The sequence below is a fragment of the Eretmochelys imbricata genome, chromosome 7 (assembly GCF_965152235.1).
Source record: "Eretmochelys imbricata isolate rEreImb1 chromosome 7, rEreImb1.hap1, whole genome shotgun sequence".
Classification (NCBI taxonomy): Eukaryota; Metazoa; Chordata; order Testudines; family Cheloniidae; genus Eretmochelys; species Eretmochelys imbricata.
The window spans coordinates 31,214,834-31,241,976 of record NC_135578.1 but is presented as its reverse complement, the minus strand read 5'-3'; the positions used below and the strand labels follow the sequence as shown (position 1 = coordinate 31,241,976).

Below are 27,143 nucleotides of genomic sequence, written 5' to 3'. Positions count from 1 at the left end.
GCTTTGACTCTGCCTTTTTTCCCCCCTGAGCGCTGACCCTGGGCGCTGAGCCCTGCACCAGATCAAATGGTTCCAGCTACTCTGACGTGTTCTCGGGGAGGGCAGGATTGTACCTGCTGGTCCATGCTATCCCAGGGCTTTACATCTAGGTGTAAATGGGTAAGGGGACAGCAGCCCCAGCATGCAGCTAGATTGTCAACCCTTCTCCATCTGTGCATTGGCCATAACTTTTATGGACCCTTTGAGCTTTTGTCCTTGCCTGTCCTGGTTCCTAGGTGTTCAGTTTACTGCGGGGGGGGGGCTGACAGTGCTTTAATCCCAAAGTACAAACTCTGCCTGGGGAAAGGAGGGGGTTTGTGAGGAATGCAGCCCTCAGACAAGTCATAGGCTCACTGGTGTGGGATGAAGGCACCTCCTGCTAGTTACAGACAGCAGCAGAATTCCAAGTAACACCTGTAGCTGCTGGTTGAGCTGTGTTTGGGAGTGCAGGACTCCTGGGTTCTATGGCCAGCTGGGCTAGTGCTGCTCTGTGAATAGTCGTGTCCCCTCTCTGTACCCTGGTTCTCTGTATTTGCAGTGGTGATAATTCTACCCCCGCCCCTGCTGTGTCAGTATTTAAAACATTGGGCCAGCTCAGGAGTCAGATACTCTATAGTTCTTAACTTGCCCTCTCTAGCAGGCTTAGAACTAGGGCAGATGGAAGCCCTTTTTAGCCTTAAGATGAACTCCCCTTATTCACACCCACCTCTAGTGGAGAATCCAATCAGGAAAGGCTGAAGCTGGCTGGGGATAGGGATCAGATGAAAAGGGCCAGAGGTGGGGGATCAAGTTCCTGTAGCCTCAAGCAGGGAGAAGGGTAGGGAGGAAGGATCCCCTTGAGACTACTTAATTCTTAATGAGCTGCTCTTGTGATTAGGGTGCTGGCTTCCTGGCTTGCCAGAGAATGAGTGTTGTCTGTGCACCCCTCTTCCTGATAGGCTGGGGCTGAGCACAGTGGGCTGTTCTTTCCTTTTAGGATACCCTATGCTGGGGTAGGTTGGAATTGTGTGGGACCTCCCAGCCTATGCTATGGTGGAGATAGCAGCTTTGCTATACCCTGCTTTGCTGTAACAGCAGAGAATTAATCTGGGAGCAAAGTTCCTCTCCCTTGTGCTGTTTCAGTTGCACTCAGAGACTTTCTCTTGTGTACTGAACAGCAGCTCCACCCCAGAAGCAGCTCCTGGGCTCCTCATATGCTGTGCTGTCAGGATGACCCAGCAGTAGTTATCCCAGTAGTAACAAGGGCAGTCCTACCCAGCCAGTTATCACTGCCCCTTAGTGTGTGGGATGCCTGGGCTGTGGCAGGGCAGCTAAGCATGAAGGATGCCATGGGGTCATCTGTTGCTGCCTCTTGCATTAACAGCTTTTCTCTCTACCAAATAGGGCATTAGGCTGGGCAGGGCAGAAATGCCAGCTGAGAACAGCTTGATTTCTAGATGTCCAGCTCCCTGCAGGGCACATGCTCAGCACCCCTACTATATTTGCAACCACAAAGGAAATGCACCTCATTTGAATGCAGTGGGCCAAAGCAGGCGGCCTGAATGCACCAACCAAGCTGCAGCTGTGATTGTGTTACTGGGCTGTTATTCTTGCAGCTGGCTTGGCTAGGGAAAGTATTTTAGCTTAACATGCAGGGGGCAGAAACAGCCTGGCCCCACTCTCTCTTCCCATGCTAGCTGTCCTATTCCCAATGGGGAGAGACAGAGACTGATATTCCAGTTCAGATCCACAGTGGCAGTTTTCTTTGTTCTGATCCAGGACTGAAATTAATCCTGCAGCCATGCCCCTCGCCCTTGTGCTGTAACACTCCACCTCCTTGCAGCGGCTGTTTGCAGTCGGATCACAGCACTAGAACAGCAAGGAGCCAGCTAGAGTCCCCTTAGATGCAGGCAGTGCTTCTCTGTGCCCGGGAGGGGTTGTTAGAGGAGAGTGGTACAGAGATGATTTAAGGGGCTGGAGAAAATTTAGATGAGAGACCCTGTAACTAGGCTTAGCAGTGGGTGAGGTTAACTCTTTAAGTACCCAAATGGGGAAATGCAATAGATTCCCTGCACCCCGCCGGGCTATTTAGGGTGTACACTTGCTTAGCAGCACCATGTGGGGTATAATTTTCCCCAAGGGATGGGAGCTTATGTATTTGGGGTCCCATGCCCTGGGACTGGCTGGAGCAAACCAATTAGCCTTTATGTGGCTTTAATTTGCAAGGCCCCTCACACTGGGTAAGTTCTCCCTGTTTAACACAGAAATCTGAGGCATGTGGGTGTGTGTCACTGCTGCTTACAGAGGGAGTTGGGTAGAGAGCCAGGATTGGAACCCAGGAGTCCTCATCCTGGAGCTAGAGCTGGTTTATGCCTATTTTGCAGCTACTTGAGTTCAGAGGCTGCAGAGTGCAGTGATCAAAGCTTTCCACCTTGCTAGAGATCTCTCTGAAACATGCTGCCTTTGGCAAGGAGTGGCAAGGAGATGGGACCCTTCACGTAGCTAGTGGATTTTATTTCCTACAGTGGAACCTGGAGGAACCAGTCAAGGTCAGGGCCCCATTGTGCCAGGTGCTGGAGACACAGTGAAAGACAGTCTTTGCCCCAGAGAGTTTTCAGTTGAAATAGTCAAAGAGTGAGAGTGGAAGAGTCACCCCACAGCTCAGTGGCAGAGCTGGGAATAGAACCCAAGGCATCCTGAGTCCCCTTCTAACATCCTAGTTACTGAAAGATCTACAGAAACTCATCCAAAACTCAGCCCATTTGGAAGAAGGTGCCACCTTCTAGACTTAGACCCAAAGATGTTCTAAATCACAGATCTGCTCTATCTGCTTCCCCTGGAGGTGGAGTGGGATTTGAGATAGGGGCAACAGGGTGGATGGGCCTATGGCCCCACAGAAAGCTTGCCCACTCATATGCTAGGCCAGAGAGATCAGCATTTTAATTCTACCTAAGAAACCTTAGTTACATTTCCCCCTCCAAGACTAGACATAGAAAACCAGGATTATTCCAAACATCCCCCAGAGAAACCAAGGAGAGATGGACACTTCATGCCCCCTTTATCTAATGTGGAATTGTCCTGCCAGACCTCTCCTTCCCAAAGGGTGGAGCTAGCTGCCCAGCCAATGTGGTGTTGGGATAGCTGGGTGGGTCCTCAAATCCCTGTTGACCAAAGGATACCATCCTGATGCTGATTGGCTGGATGGTTAGAGAAATAGCAGGAGTTTGGGGCAGGTGTGACTGAGGCAGTTGAGGGGGATGAGAGGTATGGAATGGAGTCTGTTTGGGTTAGTTGGTTGTTTAAGGTACCCTGGTTTTGCAGCTCTGGTTCATAGATGATTGGCTCAAAGAGGGAGGGGGTGTATGTTTATCTGGACTTGTAAGGAACATACTAACTGTATCCTTATTTTGCTTTGTGGGCTCCTAGCTGTTACAAAAGAGAGTGTAGCTAGCTGGGGTGTAATGCAGCTTTTCCTAACATAGAGGAGAAGGAATAAATCATAAGGGTTGCCTTACCTTAGAATCTGTGTCACCTGAGGCTAGTCTGCTCTTCTGTCTGCATCATGCAGGGTGTTGTGAGCCCTGCTTAATGCAAAGTGCTTGGTGCCTCCCTTCTGCATGCTAGAGAGTCATCAGAGGAAAGTTTGGCTTGTGCGGTGCTACCTAAATAGGCCTGAGGTAAAACCTTCCTGAGTGGTTAATGGGTCCTGGAGGGCTCTAGGAGAGCAGTTTGGAGACCCTTGGGGCTGACTCACTGCAAACTCTGATTCCTCCTGCTTTCCTATCCAAGCCTGTGCACTCCCACCAGGCTCATGCAAAGCTTGAGTCTCTCTTTTTTTTTTTTTTCCTCCTTCCCCCTTGATCCCCCTAGTATGCATCTCTCTGCAAACCTTGGTCCCACTATCCTACACCCTCTGGCAAGCACCCATGTACCTCCAGCCACTCTCCTCTTCCCTACTCCCAGAGTTTAGTAGCTGCCCCACCTCTGTGTTTCCTAGAAGCTGGGTGTTGTTGCTTGTAGGATCTAGGGACGGGGGTCAGATCCATTGTACCCTGACCCAATCTATCACTGCTAGTGCTCAGTGGCTGTGAAAATCAGGTGGCTGTAGGTGTAAGGTAGCCAACACTGACCCCATGCACGTGAGGGTCTAACTAATGAGATTGTTCCAAGCCCCATGGTTGTATTCCTGGAGCTTCAGGGCTATAGCTTAAACTAACATGGGCTCTTCTCTTCCCAAAGCCAGTGGCAGTGACTGGGTATTGGTCACCGGTCTTGGAAGCTGCAGAGGGAAATGGTAAGTTGCCCAGTGGGCTGTCTGGGGTTGGGCTGCCCATAGTGGGAGAGGCTGCTGATGGAGTGGGTGGTGTGCATGCTGTGACAAACTGGTGAGGCCAGAACACAGTTATAACAGCCAGTGCTAGGGTCCTGTGCCCCAGTGTCAGGCTGGGGTGTATTAACTCGAGTGGTACATGTAAAACACAAGAGGTAATTATTCCGCTCACTGGGCATGGTGAGGCCTCAGCTGGAGTCCTGCGTCCCATTCTGGGTGCCACACTTCAAGAAAACTTGAATGTGGAGCAGAGCTGCAAAAATAATGCTCAAGGCTTAGAACAACTGTCCCATGTGGAAAGGTTGAAAGAACTAGGTTTAGCCTAGGGAAGAGCAGACTGAGGGGGACACAAGTCTTCAGAGGAGTACAAGGTTGTTATAAAGAGGATGGAATCAATTGTTCTCCACCGAGAGCAGGTCAAGAAGGTGGATTTGCAGCACTGGGCGTTTAGGTTAGTGTCACAGATCTGGCTCCCGTGGGCCAGAAAAGGTGCTCCCACAGGGCCATTTAAGAGGGCAGGGCAGCACCTGGGACCATAGGGGATACTGGAGAATTGGCGTTCAGGTGCAAGAGGGACCCTGGGGTTAGTCAGGATACCTGGTGAGACTGAGACAGTCAGGAGCAGGGACAGGTGAGTGCTGCCCAGGCCAGAAAGTGTTTCCTGAGGATGGTTGAAGGCAAGGAGGGCAACAAGAGGGCTTTGTGGACTGACCTGCCAAGCCAGAGCAGGGCTGAGGCTGGAGGAGGCACAGCCAAGGGAGTTGCCTGCTGGCTCTAAACTGGAGAGCCCAAGCTGAGGGGCTCACCTGCTGATGACTTGGCATCAGAAAACTGGACCTGGGGAACTAGTGAGAAGGCTGGGGGAGTGGGGGCAGAGATGATCTCCTAATGGAGAGGCTTGGGGGGGTTCCCAGTGGGAAGAGCAGGATTGCACTCCAGCTGGAAGGCTTGGGGTGACCATCCTGGCAGACCAAGAGAAGAAGACTCACACCATGCTTCCATGTCTTCTGCTACACCAGGGCTCCTTGTGGAAGGACTCCAGCAGCAAGGCTGGTATGGGTGCCTGCTCGGAAGAGCAGGATTTTATGGACGATATCCACCAGTTATGGGAAATGGTCTGTTTTGGGACTCTTATGGACTGATTTGCACTATGGGTTCAATAACAAACTGCCCCCAAGGAAGGGTATCGAAGCAAGAGAGCCTGAAGTGGAGTCCTTGAGAAGGGAAACTGAGGCAGGTGCATTTGTTGGGCTGTGGCCTGCTGCAAGAGGATGCTCTAACTCTAAGGGCAGTTAAGCTCTGGGACAGGTGTCGAAGGGAGGCTGTGGACTCCCCTGCATGGGAGGGTTTTAAGACCAGGTTGGATAAACATCTGTCAGGGATGGCTTAGGTTTATTGGCCCAGCCTCGGCAGGGGGTTTGGACTTGACCTGTCAAGGTCCCTTCCAAACCCTATGCTGTTATGAAATCCTGTTTGCTCTTGCTTGCCTCGCTGCAGCACTGCGACGTTTGCTTGCCTGGAGGCTGCTTGACAGGGGAGTTGGGGTGAAGCTTTTGTTCTGGGTTTTTTTGGCCAAAACACCTTGGGTGGAAAAATGCATATTTGGCAACACCAGAATGTTTAGCAAATTCATGCTGCTTTGCCAAATTATGTTTTGGTTGGGGAAGGGGGATCCCCAAAAATATTCCAACCCCCACTCCCAACTTTTTCACTTCAGAATTTTCTTGACTCTTTTAAAAAACTGAACAGGTAGAAATAGCTGAAAATCCGTTATTTGACCCAAATTGTTTACTTTTTGGTAAACTTAACAAAAGTGGGATGACTTTTTTTTTTGATTGGGTCAAATTAATTTTTGACTTGTTCAGGACTACCCATGAACAATCAATCTGTTTGCCCAGTTTCTACTTCCAGCTCCTGGAGAACTCTAATGGAGAGACAAGTGGGGTGTGGGTGTCTGTGTTCTAAATAACTCCAGCAGCTGCACCAGTCCATGCAGTTTGCTTCCCAGGTGTGTGATGTGGCTGGGTTTTTCAGTCTCACCTGATAGCTGGTGCAGCTGGCGGCGATGGGGAATTTCTTTCCTTAATGCACAGCTGGCCCAGTGTCACCTGGGATTTTCGTGAGCCTCAGTTCAAGTATCATTGCTTTAGAACCAGAGGCCCTGGGTTCTATCCCAGTGGCTGATGCACCATCCTGGGCCATCCCATTCACATTGGCCCCAAGTGAACGGCTGGGCTCTGAGATGGGTCCCCCTCTTGTTTTCCAGACCCAGAGAGATGCTGCAGCCCGCTACAGCTTCCCCCTTTCCAGGATCACGCCACCGAAGGCCATGGCTGGTGCTGGCGGCTGGTGGGAAGATCCCAGCACCCCGTTCAGAGCTGTCGAGCCCAGGGACAGGCCGGCATCTCTCAGGAAGCACCTGAGGAGCCAGAAGGAGAAGCAGAGCATTGCTGAGCGGCTGAGCCTCAGTTTCAGCTTGGTGCCCAGGAAGTCTCCTCTGGGCTATTACCTGGGCAGGCTTGTGCCCTCCAAGACCTGTTCTTTCCGCCAGAGCCTGCCTGTGGAGGCCAGCCTGGGCATTGCCTGGCAGCCTGTGGTGCACTCTCCCAACACCATCACCTCCCGCAGGGCTTCTGCAGGGGCCTGGCAGGCTAGCACTGTCCTGAGAACAGGCCGTACCACAGACCAGACCCAGCTCAAGGGCAGCAGGATCCTGCTGCCCCCGACCAAGCCAGCTCTTGGTAGAGTGAGACCCATCTCCTCTCCCAGAACAGTGATGCTGTTTGAGCTGTCCGGTCCTGCTGCCCAGAAGCCCAAACCCACCAGCAGGCACAAGCTTGCTGTGGTCAAACCAGCCATCAATGCCAGGAGGTGAGTGGGGTGCTGCCTGCTTCATGCTGCCCTGGCACCAAGACCCTTCTGCCCAACACAGGAGTGGCTGGGGTAATGTGTGTGTGTGTGTGGGGGGGTGCCTCACCAAAGGGGCAGGTTTGGCTGCAAAGGGGCCCCCTGCTATTTACCCAAGCAGTGATGGTATATCCTGAGTCCCAGCCCAATGCATTTTCCTCCCACTGAGTCCCGCTGGGCCCAGTTCCTCCATGTACCTCTTAAACTAACAGTGGGATTCAGAGGACTCCTGTAGACTGCCCCCCAGCTTGCACTAGGGCATCAGGTGCTTTGGGGCTAGTCTAGTTCTTCAACCTCTATGGCAAAACCACCGATGTTTCAGTCCTCTCCGAGGCCATCTTGTGGTGCCATTGGCTTGAAATTTGGGGTGCAGCTTTGCAGGGTGGAATAGGTCTCTTGTCCCAAATTCAGAGTATCTTGGTCACAGGGCTCCTGAGATGCAGCCTCCCCCCACAAATGTCCTGTGCTGCTCTTTTGAGGTTTGCATCTCAAATGGAGGGGTGGGATTAAGGGGGCCTATGTCTGGGGAGATGTTTTACTGTAACCCCACATGTCCTCCTGGAAAGTGTTCGGGTGGGCACTCACCCCTCAACCCACTCTGCCTCCAGGGCCCAGCTGGCAGAATGGCAAGCTGCCAAGGGCAAGGTTCTGAAGAGACCCCCATGTGTAATGGTCCCTGCTCCTCCCAAGAGACGCTTGTCCAAGGAGCCCCCGGTCCTGTCCTCCTGGACCACCATAATGGATGAAGAAGAGATGAGATCGGAGCCGGACCAAGCCAGCATGGCAGTTCTGGAGCAGCCCAGCCAAGCTGGCGGGGTATCCATTCCATGCCTGGCTGGATACAGCTGGGGAGGAATTCACTGCAGGGGAATTTGTGGGGTGGGGGAGGTCCTGCTAGTCCTGGAGCGGCAGGGGAGCATGTCTGGCTGTGGGGTGTCCTGGAGTGTAGTGGAGGGATAGGTTCTAGCCATGGGGATGTATGTGGTTGGGGGGGGGGGGGTTGGGTGCAGCAGTGCTGGGAACACAGTTAGTGGGAAGCTGTCTGGGGTGGGGGGTTAAGGGCAGGGGGCGGGTCATGGATCTAGCAGTTGGCACTGGAGTGAATGGTCAGGATTTTAAAGGGGGGGGGCTGGTGGCAGCACAAGAAATAGCTGGGTCGGGGGAGCAGGTTGTGCTCAGCTGGAGAGGGGAAGTGACTGGTCTGGGGATATCAATTTGTTTTTTGCGGGAGGGCTGTGGGGAGCTCTGGGGGGCAGGATCAGAGGGGTCTGTACTAGGAGGAGGGCTGAGCTGTGTGAGATGGGAGGAGGCTGTACTGTGCTTTTGGCTGTGTGGGAGGGCAGGGTAAGGAGGTGAGAACCTTTCACCCCTCGAGAGGTGTGCCAGGCTGCCACTAACCCTGCTCCCATCTGTCTCTACCCCCAGGGCACCCGCAGGGAGGAGGTACCTCCATGGGACCCAGCCACTCAGGAGGCCCAGGACTCTGAGTACTGGGTCCATCTCGAACAGCCTGCAGGGGCTGCTGGGAGCGCCTGCCCTGCTGGCAAGGGGCCTGAGGTGAGGCTCTTCTGCCTGCCACAGAACCATCCCCCCCAACCTTAAAATCCACATTAATGCTGCAGTTGGCTTGAAATCTGGGGGGGCTGTACAGAGCCTGAGGTAGATTTTATGTCATGACGCTGAGCTGGCTTCTTGGTCAGGGGGTTCCTGAGACGCAGATTCCCCCATGTCCGTTCCTTGTTCTGAAATCTCCTGCTAACCAAAGGGGACAGAGTTCCTATACCGCCTAACTCAGCCCCTTCTCGGGCCAGCGGCTCAGGCTTTTGGGGATGAAACACTGGGGTTAACAAGGAGCCTGGGGCAGTGTCCTGGCTCTGCAGCCTGGGTTTGCTTTTCTGTGGTGACTGAAATGCTGTGTGCCCCTACTGCTGTATTGCCTAAAACTCTGACCCCCACCCTCTTGTGCTCTTCATCAGTAGATCTCAAAGTGCCTCACAAAGGAGGTCGGTGTTCCCCTCCCCCATTTTACGGCTGAGGAAATTGAGGCACCAGAAGGCAAAGTGACTTGCCCAAGGTCCCCCAGCAGAGCTGAAATAGAATCCAGGTGTCCTGGGTCTCAGTCCAGTGCTCTAGCCACATGGCATCCCCTAGTGTGGATGCAGATTATAAAGGTGCTTCATGCTGGTATAACTTCCTATCCTCCAGGAAGGGGAACAAGCTATTCCAGGGTAAGGCCTTTATACCATATTAACTGCATCTGCCCTGGGACTGTCCTGATATAGCTATATATATATATATATATAGGCTTTTTCTAAACCCCACACCCTGAGCTGACAGCCCTATGGGACATCCTGTGTAGAACAGACTGAAGCCAGGGGTGAGCTCCATAAGCTCACTGGTGTTAGGCCTCACCCGTGTCCTTTCTCTTGCCAGCATCTAGCAGATGAGCAGTGTGGATCAGCGAGGGCTGTGGACAATGGCAAGAGACTCCTGTTTGCATCTAGTAAGTGAGCCCCATGGCTGAGCTGGGCCCTGGGAATGGGCAGATGGGAGTCCTGAGTGGATCTGGGTTTTCCTGCCTTAAAGTCTGAATTCAATTGTGGGCCTAAGTGTTGCTTTACCGGGGTGGCTGGGCTGGGCTGAAATGACTTAATGGTCCCTTCAGGTCTGGGGCTCCATGATGTGGCTCCTGGCAGAGGCCAGGGGCTAAGCAGGAGTTGTGGTGGGTTGGTCCTTGAGTAGGTGACTGCGCAAGCCCTGCCTGACCCATGTGCCAGGATGGTGCCTGGAAGTCAGTGGTGGTGCCAATGTGCCCCTAGAGGGTGCTGTGTTGCTGGGGGCTCAGTAGGGGATGTTTTCACCGAGTCCGTGCTGACCCCTGTGTGATGCTAAGAGGCGCTGTGCGGTGGGAGGTGCTGTGTGCTCCCACTGTGTGCACCCAGTCAGTGCCTGGCACTAGGGGGTGCTGTGCTGCCGGAGGTGCACACTCACAGCACAGAGTGATGGTCAGATACTGCCTGGCACTCTTCTGGGGGCTGGGCTGGAAGAGGCCTGTATGTAAGAGTCACACTGGTATTGCTCTCCCAACACTGCAGGGATGCTGATGTGGAGGGGGGAGCTGGCAGCTCTCCTGTCTGTATGGGGATGCAAGTGACTAGGCAGAGCTGTGCATGGCAAAAAGCCCTTGTTAGGGTCCCTAATACTTAACTTGGTTCTCAGCCAGCCCATTGAGGCTCCCCACTGAAGATGTGGGGTGGGGAGGATTCCTGGCAGCTGTCCTGGGAGGGGATCTGTGGGTGGATTCCTGGGATGCACAGCTAGCTGGGGTTTACTATAGTAAGTTCCAGCTCACTGTGGTGGATACCTTGCCTGCATGGTCCACCTCTGCACAGGCTAAGGAGGGGCTGTGGGGCTTCCTAGCATGTGGTGAAGGGCAGGCTGGGGTGGCAGTGATGCTGTGTCAATGAGTGGGATGTAGGGTGACCAGATATCCCACTATTATCGGGACCATCCCAATATTAGGGGCTTTGTTTTATATACACAACTATCCCCTCCCGCCTCGGGGGGGGGGGGGGGGGGCGGGGGAGTGTTGCTCTCTGGTCACTCTAGGGTGACCAGACAGCAAATGTGAAAAATCATGACAGGGTGGGGAATAATAGGAGCCTATATAAGAAAAAAAGACCCCAAAATCAGGACTGTCCCTATAAAATCAGGACATCTGGTCACCCTAGGGGGGTGAGATGGCAGCTTGCCTGGGAAGCGTGTACATCAGGGGAGCTAGGAGGGACAAGCAGCAGATACAGGATCTCTATCCTGAGAGGTGGCTGTGTCAGGCTTGGTGCCTGAACTGATGCCCCAACAGTGAAACTATCCCTTTGTCTCTAGCGGTGCAGATCAGTGTGTGGAAGAGACTATCCAAGCTGCCACGCTCTGCTCCACACCCATCTTCCCTGGCTGCAGAGTGAACCCATTGTGCTACTGGCCTATATCCCTTGCTCAGTCTGTCTTGGCTGATCTGAGAAGAGTTTGGGAAGGAGAGAATCTGCATTTGGACGCTCCCAGGGCTCTCTTTAGCCTCCCAGTTGTGTACAGCCCTCTCCATACCCCATGCCGTGGTGTTTTTCCTGTTTCCTGTTTTAGCTGTTGAGGACCCTTGTAGGGAATCCAAAACACTGGAACCCTAAAGAGACGTTTCATGGCAGGGCAGGGCCTGAACTAGGACAAGCTGTAACCCCCAAAAGGGCTGCGGATCTAAATGTCTGTCATCTTTTACATTTGAATCTGAACTCCAGCATTGCTCCCATCTAGCTTTTATATCGTCTGTCACCAAGCTGTCTGCAAAGGCACGTTTTATGTAACCTGTACTGAACTCTTCAATAAAAGTCTTTACCACAATGTAGGATCTTTATTAGAAACTGTGCTAAGCTGGACTGGAGGAGCGCACTTATATTTAGCTTGTGAAAGAAATGGTGAAGGGGTAACTTGATCAGTGGGTAAGTATCTCCATGGGAAAGAGAAGCTTCATCAGTAGAGAGGATTGAAACTTCCTTTTGTCCTGACTTGGGACAAAAATCAAAATGACCAATGGAATTTTTGTTTAGGAAATAAGTAAATGATCTAGTTGAAGAGCTTCCCTTCATCTTGTATATAATGTTAAGCTTACCTATTTCTATTATAGATCTAATCTAAATGTATATGATCAAAATACTTCATTTCAGCCTTTATCTTTCAGCGAAACTGGCAGTGCATTCCTGTGAGATGCTTCAGTTTACTCAAATCGGCATTTTCCATCGAACTCTTGACCAGCTATGTTGATAGAGGGCTCGTCACTCTGGCAGACAAAGGTCTAACAAGAGTCAGTGGCTGGAAGCTGTAGTGTGACAAATTCAGACTAAAACATAAGGTGCAGATTTTTAACAGGAGGGTAAATAACTGTTTGGATCAGCTCCCCAAGGGCTGTGGTGGATTCCCTATCACTGGAAATCTGAAAGCTTTTGGGCCTTTTTCTGAAAGGTCCTCTTTAGTTTAAGCAGGAATTAATTCAGGTAAGTTGTATGGACCGTTACAGGAGAGGTAAGACAGCATGGCAGTGATCCCCTTTGGCATTTAAAGTCTGAGCTGATCCATCGAATGGGGGGCAGAGGGGGAACCAAACAACTAAACAATCCAGTTTTGAAGTGAAGGCCAACTCTAATCATCCATGTCTAGACCTGTTTTGCAGCTTGGAGTTCTGGTCTGATGTTTTCAACTCAAAATACAATTGCTCTACGTGCTGTATGGGCGATCTAATGGTGGGTTTGTTTAGAGTAGCTATAGTTGGTTCTAGCCCTGCCCCACCTCTTTTATCTTTTTAATGGCTTAAATCATGAGCTCTTGAAAAGGGAAAAATCCAAGAAGGGTGGTTTGTAATGGGTGTCTGAGTCCCTAAGTTGTACTAGCTGTGTGTTCAACCTCTTTGCCACAGTCATGCTGCCTAGAATCCATTTTAAAAAAAAAAAAAAAGCGACAGACATTTGTGCAGCTGGGACTCTATTGCTGTGTCCCAAATGCTCATGATATTTCTAAATGTTGTAACTGTCTATTACAGTGTTTTTTTTTCATGGCTGTTAAATCAAAAATTGTGATTGATTGGATGTGGTTTTTGTTTTGTTCTCTTCCCACCCCCAAGATCTGCTCTAGCTCAACCAGGAACTAATTCCGGCATGTCCGGTGGGCTGTTAAGCACTCTGACTAGGTAGTCCCCTCTGCCTTTTTTGAACCTATGAATCCTACTTCTCACTTGTAAATGTCAAAATGCTTTACAAAGGAAGTTGGTATTACACTCCCTAATCTATAGATGGGGAAACTGAGGCCTGGGGAGGGGATGTGACTTCCTAAGGTGACCCAGCAGGCCAGTGGCAGCTGATAAAATGCAGGTCTCCTGAGTCCCAGTCCAGCCCTCTACCCACTAGGCTCCCAAACTACCTTTTGGAAATTTGGCACTTATGTTCCTAAATTCCACAGCGTTTTGACAAGGCTCTGAAAAGCAGTTGAGTGACTTGAAAACTTTATCCAGCAAGGCCTGACTCTCACTAGAATGGTGTCTTTTCCAAGGAAAGCTGTAAGGAAAAATACTCATAATAAAGCTAATAAAATCTCTTTAATCTTCCTATGTCATTCTGGAATACTCTTCCTGTCTCCACTGATGCTGTGCGATACCTTTAGGCCTTTCCACAGAGCTAATGTCAGGGCAGCTCTGCCCTGAGGTATTGCCTAATAATTAGGCCACTGGGCAGCAGTAGTGGTACCTTCCTGGGTGCTGTACAGCAGCTGCCCTTGCTGTGGCACCAGTATGTGTGCACATGTGGCTGCTTTTGTCAGGGCTGGCCTCCCACTAGGAACATGTAGCGAGAGAAGATGTGCAGCAGCTAGGGTGACTGGACTCTACCCCTGCCCCCCAAATAAGTGCCCCCATTTTTCACACCCTTTAGTGGTGGTGCAGGTTGGTATCCTAGTGGGCTTGTGTGCTACTGGCCACAGCCCTGCCTCCTGGGCCACTGTGGAAGTGCATTGTGGGATACCAGCAGCACTCCCCTCAGGGGATTGTGGGAGGTAGGGATTGAGTTCCCACCATTCTCTCTGGTTTGAGCTAAACAGCAATGTAGACTGAGGCTAGAAGGGGTTGTTGTGGTGATCTCATCTGACCTCCGGTATGGCACAGGCCCAAGGACTGCCCTGAATGAATTCCTGGTTGAGTGAGAGCAGATCTGTTGGAAAAACATGCAGTCTTGGTTTCCTTTGCTCACTTTTGAATGTCCCTCAATCAATGGAACCAAAATGTTGCCTTTTTCTTCTGTTAACAGATTGGGACAATAGAATCTCCCTGTATCTATTATTTGTATGACCATAGTTCCCAGGAGCCCCCATTTTGGTAGGTGCTGTACAAATGCAGAACAAAAAGCCAGTCCCTTACCCAAAGAGCTGGCAAACAAAGGCTAATACAAGAAAGGACAGCCAGGGAAGCCTAATAAACAATGAGATGCTATTGGTTGACATAATGGGCAGCCTAACCGACATCATGTGTTGTCGTGTCCCAGCAAAGGCAAGTTTGAAGGAGAACAAGGATGATCCCTTTTGGGCATTTATGGGGAGCTCTCCCTAAGTGTGAGGGGCAGCCTGGGGGAAAGGGCAAGGGTGTTTGAAAATATAAGAAGTGGTGAGGGGGGCCAGTGGGGTGAGCTGACTAGAGGACACCTTGATAGTAAATGAGAGGTGACAGGTCAGGTGGGGATAGGCTGTGAAGGGCTTTGAGAGGAGAGACAGTTGGCTCATGTTTGCAATGTAGACAAGGAGCCAATGGAGGGATGCAAAGAGAGTAGTGAAGTGGCTCAAGCAATGGGCTAAGAAAATGATCTCAGCATTATTGTACAGGCTTTTATCCAATCAGAATCCTAGTGTCTCTGTGTAGTTTTTCCAGATGCTGGAGCCTTCTCATTGCTCTTCTCTGAACCCCATGCCCTGCCCTCGTTCTGTAATTTCCTTCTTGAAATGGGGTGACCAGGATTGCACAAAGTATCCTGATGAGGCTGGGCCATTGACCTCACTCTCAGAATCTTTTTACCTGTGAGAAAGTGATGGCAATCTTGATTGAAGGACTGAAAGGTCAATGGAGTGCGGAGCAAAATCTATCTAGCTTACCAAAGAGAAGGTTAAGAGGCGACTTGATCCCAGTTTTGGCAACTTTTGAAATCACAGTTGGATTTTTTTTTTATTCTGCTCTAATTCAAACAGCAATTAAGTCAAGGCACTTCTCTAGCCCATGTTATGCAGGAGGTCAGGCTAGGTGATCCCAGCGGTCCCTTCTGGCCTCAGAATGTATGGAAACCTCAGTTCAATGTGTAGCAGTGCTCCAACTCCCTGTGTGGACACACACTTCTGTAATTAAATCACTTTTGTTCCAGAATACTCTCCCCATAGAGGAGTTCTTCTGGAAGAGCTATGCTGCTCAATTTAAAGTAGACAAAGTTTTGAGGCTGGGAGGGCTGAAGGAAATGAGATGCCCTAGCCAAAATGACTGGGAGATTGGTGCCGATCTCCTTTTTACCCCGGGACAATCCAGCCCTAAGTGAACAAAATTCCTTGGGAATTTCTGCCTTTTCCTGGCCCTGGCTAGGGAATTCTGTACATAGGATTGCCAGGGGCCTCCTGCGTCAGCGAGTCCAGGCCCTGCTAGCATAGGCAGCCCCATCATAGAATCCTGGTCAGAAACTTATCCAGTTCCATCCTCAAACTACGAGGGTTGTTTACCTGCCTCAGCTCCAAGGGGGAGGCTGCTCCAGACACTCCCTCCTCTGATGGGTAGAAACCCTCTTCTTGTCTCCAGCCTCAATTTATCTGTGACCAGTTTGCCAGCATTTGTTCTTGTGCCAATTTTGTCCTTTAGCTGCAGTAACTGATCTCCCTGCCTGGGATTAACCACCGTGCCCCCCTCCTCCCCCTCCGGGTGTATTTATAGTGAGCAACTAGATCCCCTCTCAGCCTTCAGCTGGACAGGCTCAACAAGCTCAGCACTTTCAGTTTGCTCTTAGAAGATCAGCTCTGCCTTCCCCCGATCACCTTAAGAGCCCTTCTCTGCACTGGGCCAGTTTGGATTCATCTTTCTTGAACAGGGGTGATGAGAACAGCATACTGTGTTCCTGATGGGGTCTTACTCCAGTGCCTTGTCCAGTGGCATTAATGCTTTCATGTCTCAACTGGAAATCTCTCTCCTGATACATCCTAGGATATTGTAGAATCTTCCAACCTGAGCGAGTGCATCAGTGCTGGGTAGTTTAGCTATGAGATGAGAGTGCAAGTTGCTTGCACCCTTGCAATGCACAGAGGGGAGGTCAGTCTGAGATGGAACTGAGGTCATGGGAGGGTCCTGGTGTGACACCAGAATGTGGCAGGGGGTGTGGAGTTGATGAAGTGAAAGTGTTCTGGGGAATTGCACCTGCATGGCGTAGGGCAGGCTGGTGAGAGGTCACATGACACAGGAGGAAGTGATGTAGCTGTCAAGCTATCCTACAGTGGCCCAGGAGCTTGAGTATTAACTGCAGGGCAGACTGTTAAGAACCAGGACACAAACCCCAAATTGGCTGTGGGTTCTATATTTAAGATTGCAACAACCAATTATCAAGTGTGCATCCTCAGGCACTACAATAGCCTTAACAGGGGTTCACAGACAGTCATATTCCAATCTGTTTTGCCACCTTTGTGGTAGATGGCCCCTTATACCAAGGGTCACAGCAATAGTCCAGTTACTCCCAATCCCAAAGTACCAGTCACTTTCCTTAGGTCAATTTCACCTTAGACCTCACACCAAAGACAATGCTTGTAGCCAATTGTATTATAAATTATCTAAAGATTTATTATAAAGGAAAAGGAAATAGAGTTATTTACAAGGTGAAAGCTGGAACTCACTTGTGTGTGTCTATGTTTTCCTATCTTAAGGTTAAAAAAAGTAATAGAAGCATATACAATAAGCAAGCTTGGTGTGTCCTTTGGCTAACCCAGCCTAAGCACTGGGGATCTTTTGCATAAGCCTTGTAATTCTTGCCCCCAGAGTCCAGGTAGCATGAAAATCCAGTTCCTCCTTGTTAGGGTTTTTTATTCCCTTCCCCTGCTCTACTTTAAATTGCAAACTCAGCGGATTGGAGGAATTCACTTGTAAGTCTCTTCTTCATGCGGGGAAGGAGAGTAAACAAAGTCTGTGATCCCTTGTAATGTTCCACTCTAGTCTGGCTGGCATGGATGGGCCTTTCTTGTCACGTAGGACATAACCCCTTCTGTGGCCACCAGCATTTCACACTAGTCCATCAAATGTCTCTCTCCTGTCTGGTGATTTGCAATTACACAGGCTTAAACTACAAATGCTTAAATATTAGCTTACAATGCGGGATACACTGGCAATGAGTGAGATTAATGCATGCAGCCACTCACAAGCATTTCATAGAATCATAGAATATCAGGATTGGAAGGGACCTCAGGAGGTCATCTAGTCCAACCCCTGCTCAAAGCAGGACCGATCCCCAATTAAATCATCCCAGCCAGGGCTTTGTCAAGCCTGACCTTAAAAACTTCTAAGGAAGGAGATTCCACCACCTCCCTAGGTAACGCATTCCAGTGTTTCACCACCCTCCTAGTGAAAAAGTTTTCCCTAATATCCAACCTAAACCTCCCCCACTGCAACTTGAGACCATTACTCCTTGTTCTGTCATCTGCTACCACTGAGAACAGTCTAGATCCATCCCCTTTGGAACCCCCTTTCAGGTAGTTGAAAGCAACTATCAAATCTCCCCTCTTTCTTCTCTTCCGTAGACTAAACATCCCCAGTTCCCTCAGCCTCTCCTCATAAGTCATGTGTTCCAGTCCCCTAATCATTTTTGTTGCCCTCCGCTGGACTCTTTCCAATTTTTCCACATCCTTCTTGTAGTGCGGGGCCCAAAACTGGACACAGTACTCCAAATGAGGCCTCACCAGTGTCGAATAGAGGGGAACAATCAAGTCCCTCGATCTGCTGGCAATTCCCCTACGTCTACATCCCAAAATGCCATTGGCCTTCTTGGCAACAAGGGCACACTGTTGACTCATGTCCAGCTTCTCGTCCATTGTAACCCCTAGGTCCTTTTCTGCAGAACTGCTGCCTAGCCATCCGGTCCCTAGTCTGTAGCGGTGCATGGGATTCTTCCGTCCTAAGTGCAGGACTCTGCACTTGTCCTTGTTGAACCTCATCAGATTTCTTTTGACCCAATCCTCCAATTTGTCTAGGTCCCTCTGTATCCTATCCCTACCCTCCAGCGTATCTACCTCTCCTCCCAGTTTAGTGTCATCTGCAAACTTGCCGAGGGTGCAATCCACACCATCCTCCAGATCATTAATGAAGATATTGAACAAAACCAGCCCCAGGACCAACCCTTGGGGCACTCCACTTGATACCGGCTGCCAACTAGACATGGAGCCATTGATCACTACCCGTTGAGCCCGACAATCTATCCAGCTTTCTATCCAGCTTATAGTCCATTCATCCAGCCCATACTTCTTTAACTTGCTGGCAAGAATACTGGGGGAGACAGTGTCAAAAGCTTTGCTAAAGTCAAGGAACACCACGTCCACTGCTTTCCCTTCATCCACAGAACCAGTTATCTCATCATAGAAGGCAATTAGATTAGTCAGGCATGACTTGCCCTTGATGAATCCATGCTGACTGTTCCTGATCACTTTCCTCTCCTCTAAGTGCTTCAGAATTGATTCCTTGAGGACCTGCTCCATGATTTTTCCAGGGACTGAGGTGAGGCTGACTGGCCTGTAGTTCCCCGGATCCTCCTCCTTCCCTTTTTAAAAGATGGGCACTACATTAGCCTTTTTCCAGTTGTCCGGGACTTCCCCCGATCGCCATGAGTTTTCAAAGATAATGGCCAATGGCTCTGCAATCACATCCGCCAACTCCTTTAGCACTCTCGGATGCAGCGCATCCGGCCCCATGGACTTGTGCATGTCCAGCTTTTCTAAATAGTCCTGAACCACTTCTTTCTCCACAGAGGGCTGGTTACCTCCTCTCCATGCTGTGCTGCCCAGTGCAGTAGTCTGGGAGCTGACCTTGTTCGTGAAGACAGAGGCAAAAAAAGCATTGAGTACATTAGCTTTTTCCACATCCTCTGTTACTAGGTTGCCTCCCTCATTCAGTAAGGGGCCCACACTTTCCTTGACTTTCTTCTTGTTGTTAACATACCTGAAGAAACCCTTCTTGTTACTCTTAACATCTCTTGCTAGCTGCAACTCTAGGTGTGATTTGGCCTTCCTGATTTCACTCCTGCATGCCTGAGCAATATTTTTATACTCATCCCTAGTCATTTGTCCAATCTTCCACTTCTTGTAAGTGTAACCCTTCTGCCAGGCCAAGTTGATAGCAGCAAGGGCTGGGTTCAGTACACAGGTTCCCTCTCATCAAAGCAAACGCAAAACTGGCTCGAGCCCCCACCCAGTGACCTAGGAAAGTCCTACACACCCCCTGGGTGCCTCAAAGAGGCAATACTTCCCCTCTCGCAAGCACAGGGTCTTGGTGTAGCAGAGAATTTTTAATAACATGAGGTAAACGACATCAGCATTAAATTGGGAAAACACCACAACTAGTGTTCATTAACCAAACCATGAGCAAAGACCCACCTCAGCAAATTGGGCCACATTCTTTCCCTCGGGTTCTTGAGTCCTACAACCCAAATGTCTCTTGAGTCCAGTAATCCAAAAAATCACCCAAATTCCAAAAAGTCCAGCCCCAGAGTTCAAAAGTTCATCTGCAGAGTGTTACTCCCCAGTCTGGCTAAAAATGTGCCGGGGGGCGGGGGGGAGAAGGTAAGGGGCACCTTACATGAGCTGAAGCTGACTGCCCCACAGGACTCCGCTCCGCTGTCTCATGAACAGCTCCGCTCTGCACAGCTCAGCTCGCCGTCTCACGAATACTCCACCAGCCTATCCACAAACAGCCCCACTGCACTCTAGATCTTCTAGCTCCCCACTACTTGACACAGCGCTCAGTGATGTCAGTAGGAGCCTTAGTGCTGGTGTACCATAAGGCCAAAGTGAATTCAGCACAGCACCTGTAGCAAGACTCTTAATAGACCCAAAATTAGCTCTGACTTTCCACAGTAAAGAGAAACAGAGGTGCAATTGGTGTTTCAGGCCCTCGTAAACAGGCCCACACCCCAAGGTGCTAATACCCATCTCAAGCCTCTCTCCACAGAGTTTTGGAACCCATGTCCCTTGCCTAGCGAGTGCTATTTAGTTGATGGTGAGTACCTCCATCATAACAAAAGGCCAAGTGCAGTTCCACTGTCCTTGATTCCCATAATCAGGGTAATAGCAATTTATTCTTCCTGCCACAATAACAGAGACACTGGGGATCCCATAGCAGCCAAAGTAACCGTTTGGGCAGCTATGGCCTCATTCTAGGCAGGGTGGGTGTGCCTATGCAAATGAGATCAGCCCCTGAAGTTCTTTTCCACAACTTGCCACACCTCACCACCAGATGTCAGGGTGGAGCTCATCCTGACTCTGCTTACATCAGCTTCTTTTTTGTATTTAAAATCAGCAAGGATTTCACTGTTAAGCCAAGCTGGTCGCCTGCCATATTTACTGGATTCAGAGTAACAGCCATGTTAGTCTGTATTCTCAAAAAGAAAAGGAGTACTTGTGGCACCTTAGAGACTAACCAATTTATTTGAGCATAAGCTTTCGTGAGCTACAGCTCACTTCATCGGATGCATACTGTGGAAAATACAGAAGATGTTTATATACACACAAACCATGAAAAAATGGGTGTTTACCACTACAAAAGGTTTTCTCTCTCCCTAACCCACTCTCCTGCTGGTAATAGCTTATCTAAAGTGATCACTCTCCTTACAATGTGTATGATAATCAAGGTGGGCCATTTCCAGCTCAAATCCAGGGTTTAACAAGAACCATCAGAGGAAGGGGGGGGCGTAGGAAGAAACAAGGGGAAATAGGTTACCTTGCATAATGACTTAGCCACTCCCAGTCTCTATTCAAGCCTAAGTTAATTGTATCCAATTTGCAAATGAATTCCAATTCAACAGTCTCTTGCTGGAGTCTGGTTTTGAAGTTTTTCTGTTGTAATATCGCAACTTTCATGTCTGTAATCGCGTGACCAGAGAGATTGAAGTGTTTTCCGACTGGTTTATGAATGTTATAATTCTTGACATCTGATTTGTGTCCATTTATTCTTTTATGTAGAGACTGTCCAGTTTGACAAATGTACATGGCAGAGGGCACATGGTGGCATATATCACATTGGTAGATGTGCAGGTGAACGAGCCTCTGATAGTGTGGCTGATGTTATTAGGCCCTGTGATGGTGTCCCCTGAATAGATATGTGGGCACAGTTGGCAACAGGCTTTGTTGCAAGGATAGGTTCCTCGGTTACTGGTTCTGTTGTGTGGTATGTGGTTGCTGGTGAGTATTCGCTTCAGGTTGGGGGGCTGTTTGTAGGCAAGGACTGGCCTGTCTCCCAAGATTTGTGAGAGTGTTGGGTCATCCTTCAGGATAGGTTGTAGATCCTTAATAATGTATTGGAGGGGTTTTAGTTGGGGGCTGAAGGTGACGGCTAGTGGCGTTCTGTTATTTTCTTTGTTGGGCCTGTCCTGTAGTAGGTGACTTCTGGGAACTCTTCTGGCTCTATCAATCTGTTTCTTCACTTCCGCAGTTGGGTATTGAAGTTGTAAGAATGCTTGATAGAGATCTTGTAGATGTTTGTCTCTGTCTGAGGGGTTGGAGCAAATGCGGTTGTATCGCAGAGCTTGGCTGTAGACAATGGATCGTGTGGTGTGCTCAGGGTGAAAGCTGGAGGCATGTAGGTAGGAATAGCGGTCAGTAGGTTTCCGGTATAGGGTGGTGTTTATGTGACCATCGTTTATTAGCACTGTAGTGTCCAGGAAGTGGATCTCTTGTGTGGACTGGACCAGGCTGAGGTTGATGGTGGGATGGAAATTGTTGAAATCATGGTGGAATTCCTCAAGGGCTTCTTTTCCATGGGTCCAGATGATGAAGATGTCATCAATATAGCCAAGTACAGTAGGGGCATTAGGGGACGAGAGCTGAGGAAGCGTTGTTCTAAGTCAGCCATAAAATTGTTGGCATACTGTGGGGCCATGCGGGTACCCATAGCAGTGCCGCTGATTTGAAGGTATACATTGTCCCCAAATGTAAAATAGTTATGGGTAAGGACAAAGTCACAAAGTTCAGCCACCAGGTTAGCCGTGACATTATCGGGGATAGTGTTCTTGATGGCTTGTAGTCCATCTTTGTGTGGAATGTTGGTGTAGAGGGCTTCTACATCCATAGTGGCCAGGATGGTGTTATCAGGAAGATCACCGATGGATTGTAGTTTCCTCAGGAAGTCAGTGGTGTCTCGAAGGTAGCTGGGAGTGCTGGTAGCGTAGGGCCTGAGGAGGGAGTCTACATAGCCAGACAATCCTGCTGTTAGGGTGCCAATGCCTGAGATGATGGGGCGCCCAGGATTTCCAGGTTTATGGATCTTGGGTAGTAGATAGAATATCCCAGGTCGGGGTTCCAGGGGTGTGTCTGTGTGGATTTGTTCTTGTGCTTTTCAGGGAGTTTCTTGAGCAAATGCTGTAGTTTCTTTTGGTAACTCTCAGTGGGATCAGAGGGTAATGGCTTGCAGAAAATGATGTTGGAGAGCTGCCGAGCAGCCTCTTGTTCATATTCCGACCTATTCATGATGACAACAACACCTCCTTTGTCAGCCTTTTTGATTATGATGTCAGAGTTGTTTCTGAGACTGTGGATGGCATTGCGTTCTGCACAGCTGAGGTTGTGGGGCAAGTGATACTGCTTTTCCACAATTTCAGCCCGTGTACGTTAGCGGAAGTACTCTATGTAGAAGTCCAGTCTGCTGTCTCGACCTTCAGGAGGAGTCCACCTAGAATCCTTCTTTTTGTAGTGTTGGTAGGGAGGTCTCTGTGGATTAGTATGTTGTTCAGAGGTGTGTTGGAAATATTCCTTGAGTCGGAGACGTCGAAAATAGGATTCTAGGTCACCACAGAACTGTATCATGTTCATGGGGGTGGAGGGGCAGAAGGAGAGGCCCCGAGATAAGACAGCAGCTTCTGCTGGGCTAAGAGTATAGTTGGATAGGTTAAAAATATTGCTGAGTGGGTTGAGGGAACCATTGCTGTGGCCCCTTGTGGCATGTAGTAGTTTAGAAAGTTTAGTGTCCTTTTTCTTTTGTAGAGAAGCAAAGCATGTGTTGTAAATGGCTTGTCTAGTTTTAGTAAAGTCCAGCCACGAGGAAGTTTGTGTGGAAGGTTGGTTTTTTATGAGAGTATCCATTTTTGAGAGCTCATTCTTTATCTTTCCCTGTTTGCTGTAGAGGATGTTGATCAGGTGGTTCCGCAGTTTCTTTGAGAGCGTGTGGCATAAGCTGTCAGCATAGTCTGTGTGGTATGTAGATTGTAATGGATTTTTTACCTTCAGTCCTTTTGGTACAATGTCCATCTGTTTGCATTTGGAAAGGAAGATGATGTCTGTCTGTATCTGTACAAGTTTTTTCATGCAGTTGATAGATTTCCACTCCATATGGTTAAATGCAGTGCCTTCCATAATGACAGGATTCAGAGTAACAGCCGTGTTAGTCTGTATTCTCAAAAAAAAAAAGGATTACTTGTGGCACCTTAGAGAGTAACCAATTTATTTGAGCATAAGCTTTCGTGAGCTACAGCTCACTTCATCGGATGCATACTGTGGAAAATACAGAAGATGTTTATATACATACAAACCATGAAAAAATGGGTGTTGGCTAAGTCACTATGCAAGATAACCTATTTCCCCTTGTTTTTTCCTACCCTCCCCCCTTCCTCTGACGGTTCTTGTTAAACCCTGGATTTGTGCTGGAAATGGCCCACCTTGATTATCATACACATTGTAAGGAGAGTGATCACTTTAGATAAGCTATTACCAGCAGGAGAGTGGGGTAGGGAGAGAGAAAACCTTTTGTAGCGGTAAACACCCATTTTTTCATGGTTTATATGTATATAAACATCTTCTGTATTTTCCACAGTATGCATCCGATGAAGTGAGCTGTAGCTCACGAAAGCTTATGCTCAAATAAATTGGTTAGTCTCTAAGGTGCCACAAGTACTCCTTTTCTTTTTGCCATATTTACTATTCTTTCTACACATTGGGATGGTTTGTCCCTGTAACCTCAATAAGGATTCTTTAAAATACAGCCAGCTCTCCTGGACTCCTTTCCCCCTCATGTTATTCTCCCAGGGGATCTTGCCCATCAGTTCCCTGAGGGAGTCAAAGTCTGCTTTTTTGAAGTCCAGGGTCCGTATTCTGCTGCTTTCCTTTCTTCCTTGTGTCAGGATCCTGAACTCGACAATCTCATGGTCACTGCCTCCCAGGTTCCCATCCACTTTTGCTTCCCCTACTAATTCTTCCCGGTTTGTGAGCAGCAAGTCAAGAAGAGCTCTGCCCCTAGTTGGTTCCACCAGCACTTGCACCAGGAAATTGTCCCCTACATTTTCCAAAAACTTCCTGGATTGTCTGTGCACCGCTGTATTGCTCTCCCAGCAGATATCAGGGTGATTGAAGTCTCACATGAGGACCAGGGCATGTGATCTAGTAACTTCTGCGAGTTGCCGGAAGAAAGCCTCGTCCATCTCATCCCCCTGGTCTGGTGGTCTATAGTAGACTCCCACCACGACATCACCCTTGTTGCTCACACTTCTAAACTTAATCCTTAAAGAGACTCTCAGGTTTTTCTGCAGTTTCATACTTGAGCTCTGAGCAATCATACTGCTCTCGTACATACAGTGCAACTCCCCTACCTTTTCTGCCCTGCCTGTCCTTCCTGAACAGTTTATATCCATCCATGACAGTACTCCAGTCATGTGAGTTATCCCACCAAGTCTCTGTTATTCCAATCACATCATAATTCCTTGACTTTGCCAGGACTTCCAGTTCTCCCTGCTTGTTTCCCAGGCTTCATGCATTTGTGTATAGGCACTTGAGATAACCCGCTGATTGCCCCTCTTTCTCAGTATGAGGCAGGAGCCCTCCCCTCTCACGCGCTCCTGCTCGTGCTTCCTCCCGGTATCCCACTTCCCCACTTACCTCAGGGCTTTGGTCTCCTTCCCCCGGTGAACCTAGTTTAAAGCCCTCCTCATTAGGTTAGCCAGCCTGCTTGCGAAGATGCTCTTCCCTCTCTTCTTTAGGTTGAGCCCGTCACTGCCTAGCATTCCTTCTTCTTGGAACACCATCTCACGGTCAAAGAATCCAAAGGCTTCTCTCTGACACCACCTGCGTAGCCATTTGTTGACTTCCACTATTCGACGGTCTCTACCCAGGCCTTTTCCTTCCACGGGAAGGATGGACGAGAACACCACTTGCGCCTCAAACTCCTTTATTCTTCTTCCCAGAGCCACGTAGTCTGCAGTGATCCGCTCAAGGTCATTCTTGGCAGTATCATTGGTGCCCACGTGGAGAAGCAGGAAGGGGTAGCGATCCGAGGGCTTGATGAGTCCCGGTAGTCTGTCTGTCACATCGCGAATCTTAGCTCCTGGCAAGCAGCAGACTTCTCGGTTTTCCCGATCTGGGCGGCAGATAGATGACTCAGTCCCCCTGAGGAGAGAGTCCCCAACCACCACCACCCGCCTCCTTCTCTTGGGAGTAGTGGTTGTGGAACCCCCAACCCTAGGACAGTGCATCTTATGCCTTCCACGACTTCACGCCTTTTGCTAAAATCTAAACAGAGTCTTATAATTCTAATACCCATTTTAATAATACAGTCCTACAGGTGTCCCAGACTGGTTCCAGCCGTGTATTTCTCAGTGTTCAATGGAGACATGGGGATCTTGGCATGAGCTTGTTGGGGACACTGGGGCATGGCCACTAGGTAACTCGAGGGGATGGAAGACCACGAGTGTCGATGAAGCCCCCTCGCACTAGGCCCAGGTGTCCTTGGCCCCCTCCCCACTTGGAGGCACTCGCAGTAGCTCTGCGTATTAGGCCCAAGTGTCCTTGGCCCCCCCCGCCTGGAGGCACACACAGCAGTTATGCTGAGAATCTGCAACAATATGTTGCAGAGTCAGACTGCCTGAAACTAAGCAAGGCCACACAGGGCAGATATGGAAGAACAATGCTGAATAAAGCAGCTTTATGTATAGTTTAACAAATGAGACAGAGAGAACCAGGGAACTAGCTGGGAACTGGATTGACTAGCTATATGGATACTTGGGGCAGCTTGCTATTGGATAAGTATGCTGGGAAAAAGGATGTATAAAAGTCTGTGTAACTTCCTGCTCTGTGTACAGGATTTGAGATTCAAATGTCCCTGTACCTATTTGAAGCTTCAAATAAACTTTTCTGCTTCTCCACCCCTTTGTGATTATTGAGTGTAGCACACCGGGTAACGAACCACTCAAGCTGTTGTTCAGCCTCTCGGCACTGGGTGCTGGCAACAAGCTGGCACCTCTAGCCAGCGTCACAGTCACGTAGTGGGGTGTTTGTGACATCATCACATGGTGCTGAAGCGATGGCACACAGTGATGGAATGATGGGTTGAAGGGAGAAAGATACAGTGACAGTGGGGGTAAAGACCATGACCTCATAACATGTAGTGACCTCACAAAGGGATGTGACAGCCACGTCAAGGGAGCCTATTGAGATGTTGCATAATGATGCGATAATGGGTTGATGCTAGATGTCACGTGATGACATCCTAGCGAAATGACACACTAATGGCGGTGAATGCAAGGCAGACATGATGTCATAGAAACACAGCCTGTTGCAGGTGGGTTTGTATGAGGCCAATGTGATGTTAAATGATGATGTCATGATACAGTAATGGCATTTTGATGCATTTTGATGGCATGAGGGTGCATTGTCATAAGGTCCCTATGACATCACAAAGGCACGAGAATGGGGGTGACGCGAAGCTGCTGTGATGTCATGTGAGGGTGTCATAGTGACAGGAGATGGTGGATTGATGTGAGGCCCCTGATGTTACATGATGGCATCACAATGGCACATCAATGGTAGGTTGGATGGGGTCACTGTGGTTTCATATGATTATGTCACAATGGAACAGAAGAGTGGCTTGAGCGGGATGCTGTGATGTCACACAATGACATCACTATGCACGCCTATGATGCTTGGGGTGTCATCCCTGTTACCATGGTGCCCGCACCCCTCGTTCGAGCTCTATCACTGGGGGGCCTAGCCTGGGGGAGGGGGAGGGTCTAGTTGCTGCTGCGGGGACGTTGCTAGGGGCGGTTGCTAGGGCCGGAGGAAGCACTTCCGGCGTTGGGGCCCGATGTGCCCCGGAAGCGCTTGC

The 27,143-nt window shown here is 49.5% G+C and overlaps 1 protein-coding gene across 3 annotated transcripts; it reads left to right on the top strand.

Annotated features, from left to right (window-relative positions):
• The first annotated feature begins 104 nt into the window (after positions 1-104).
• On the top strand, positions 105-11,635 carry LOC144268237 (cytoskeleton-associated protein 2-like). 3 transcript variants are annotated; one of them, XM_077822890.1, is made up of 7 exons: positions 105-159; positions 4,258-4,312; positions 6,615-7,219; positions 7,864-8,071; positions 8,681-8,812; positions 9,689-9,758; positions 11,141-11,635. In XM_077822890.1, the coding sequence occupies exons 2-7, from the start codon at positions 4,310-4,312 to the stop codon at positions 11,218-11,220; spliced, it is 1,098 nt and encodes a 365-aa protein (XP_077679016.1). In that variant the 5' UTR covers positions 105-159; positions 4,258-4,309; the 3' UTR covers positions 11,221-11,635. The 3 variants fall into 3 exon arrangements, with proteins under 3 accessions (XP_077679016.1, XP_077679014.1, XP_077679017.1); XM_077822888.1 differs by lacking the exon at positions 105-159 and having other exon boundaries at positions 3,320-4,312; XM_077822891.1 differs by lacking the exons at positions 105-159; positions 8,681-8,812 and having other exon boundaries at positions 3,320-4,312.
• Positions 11,636-27,143: the final 15,508 nt, after the last annotated feature.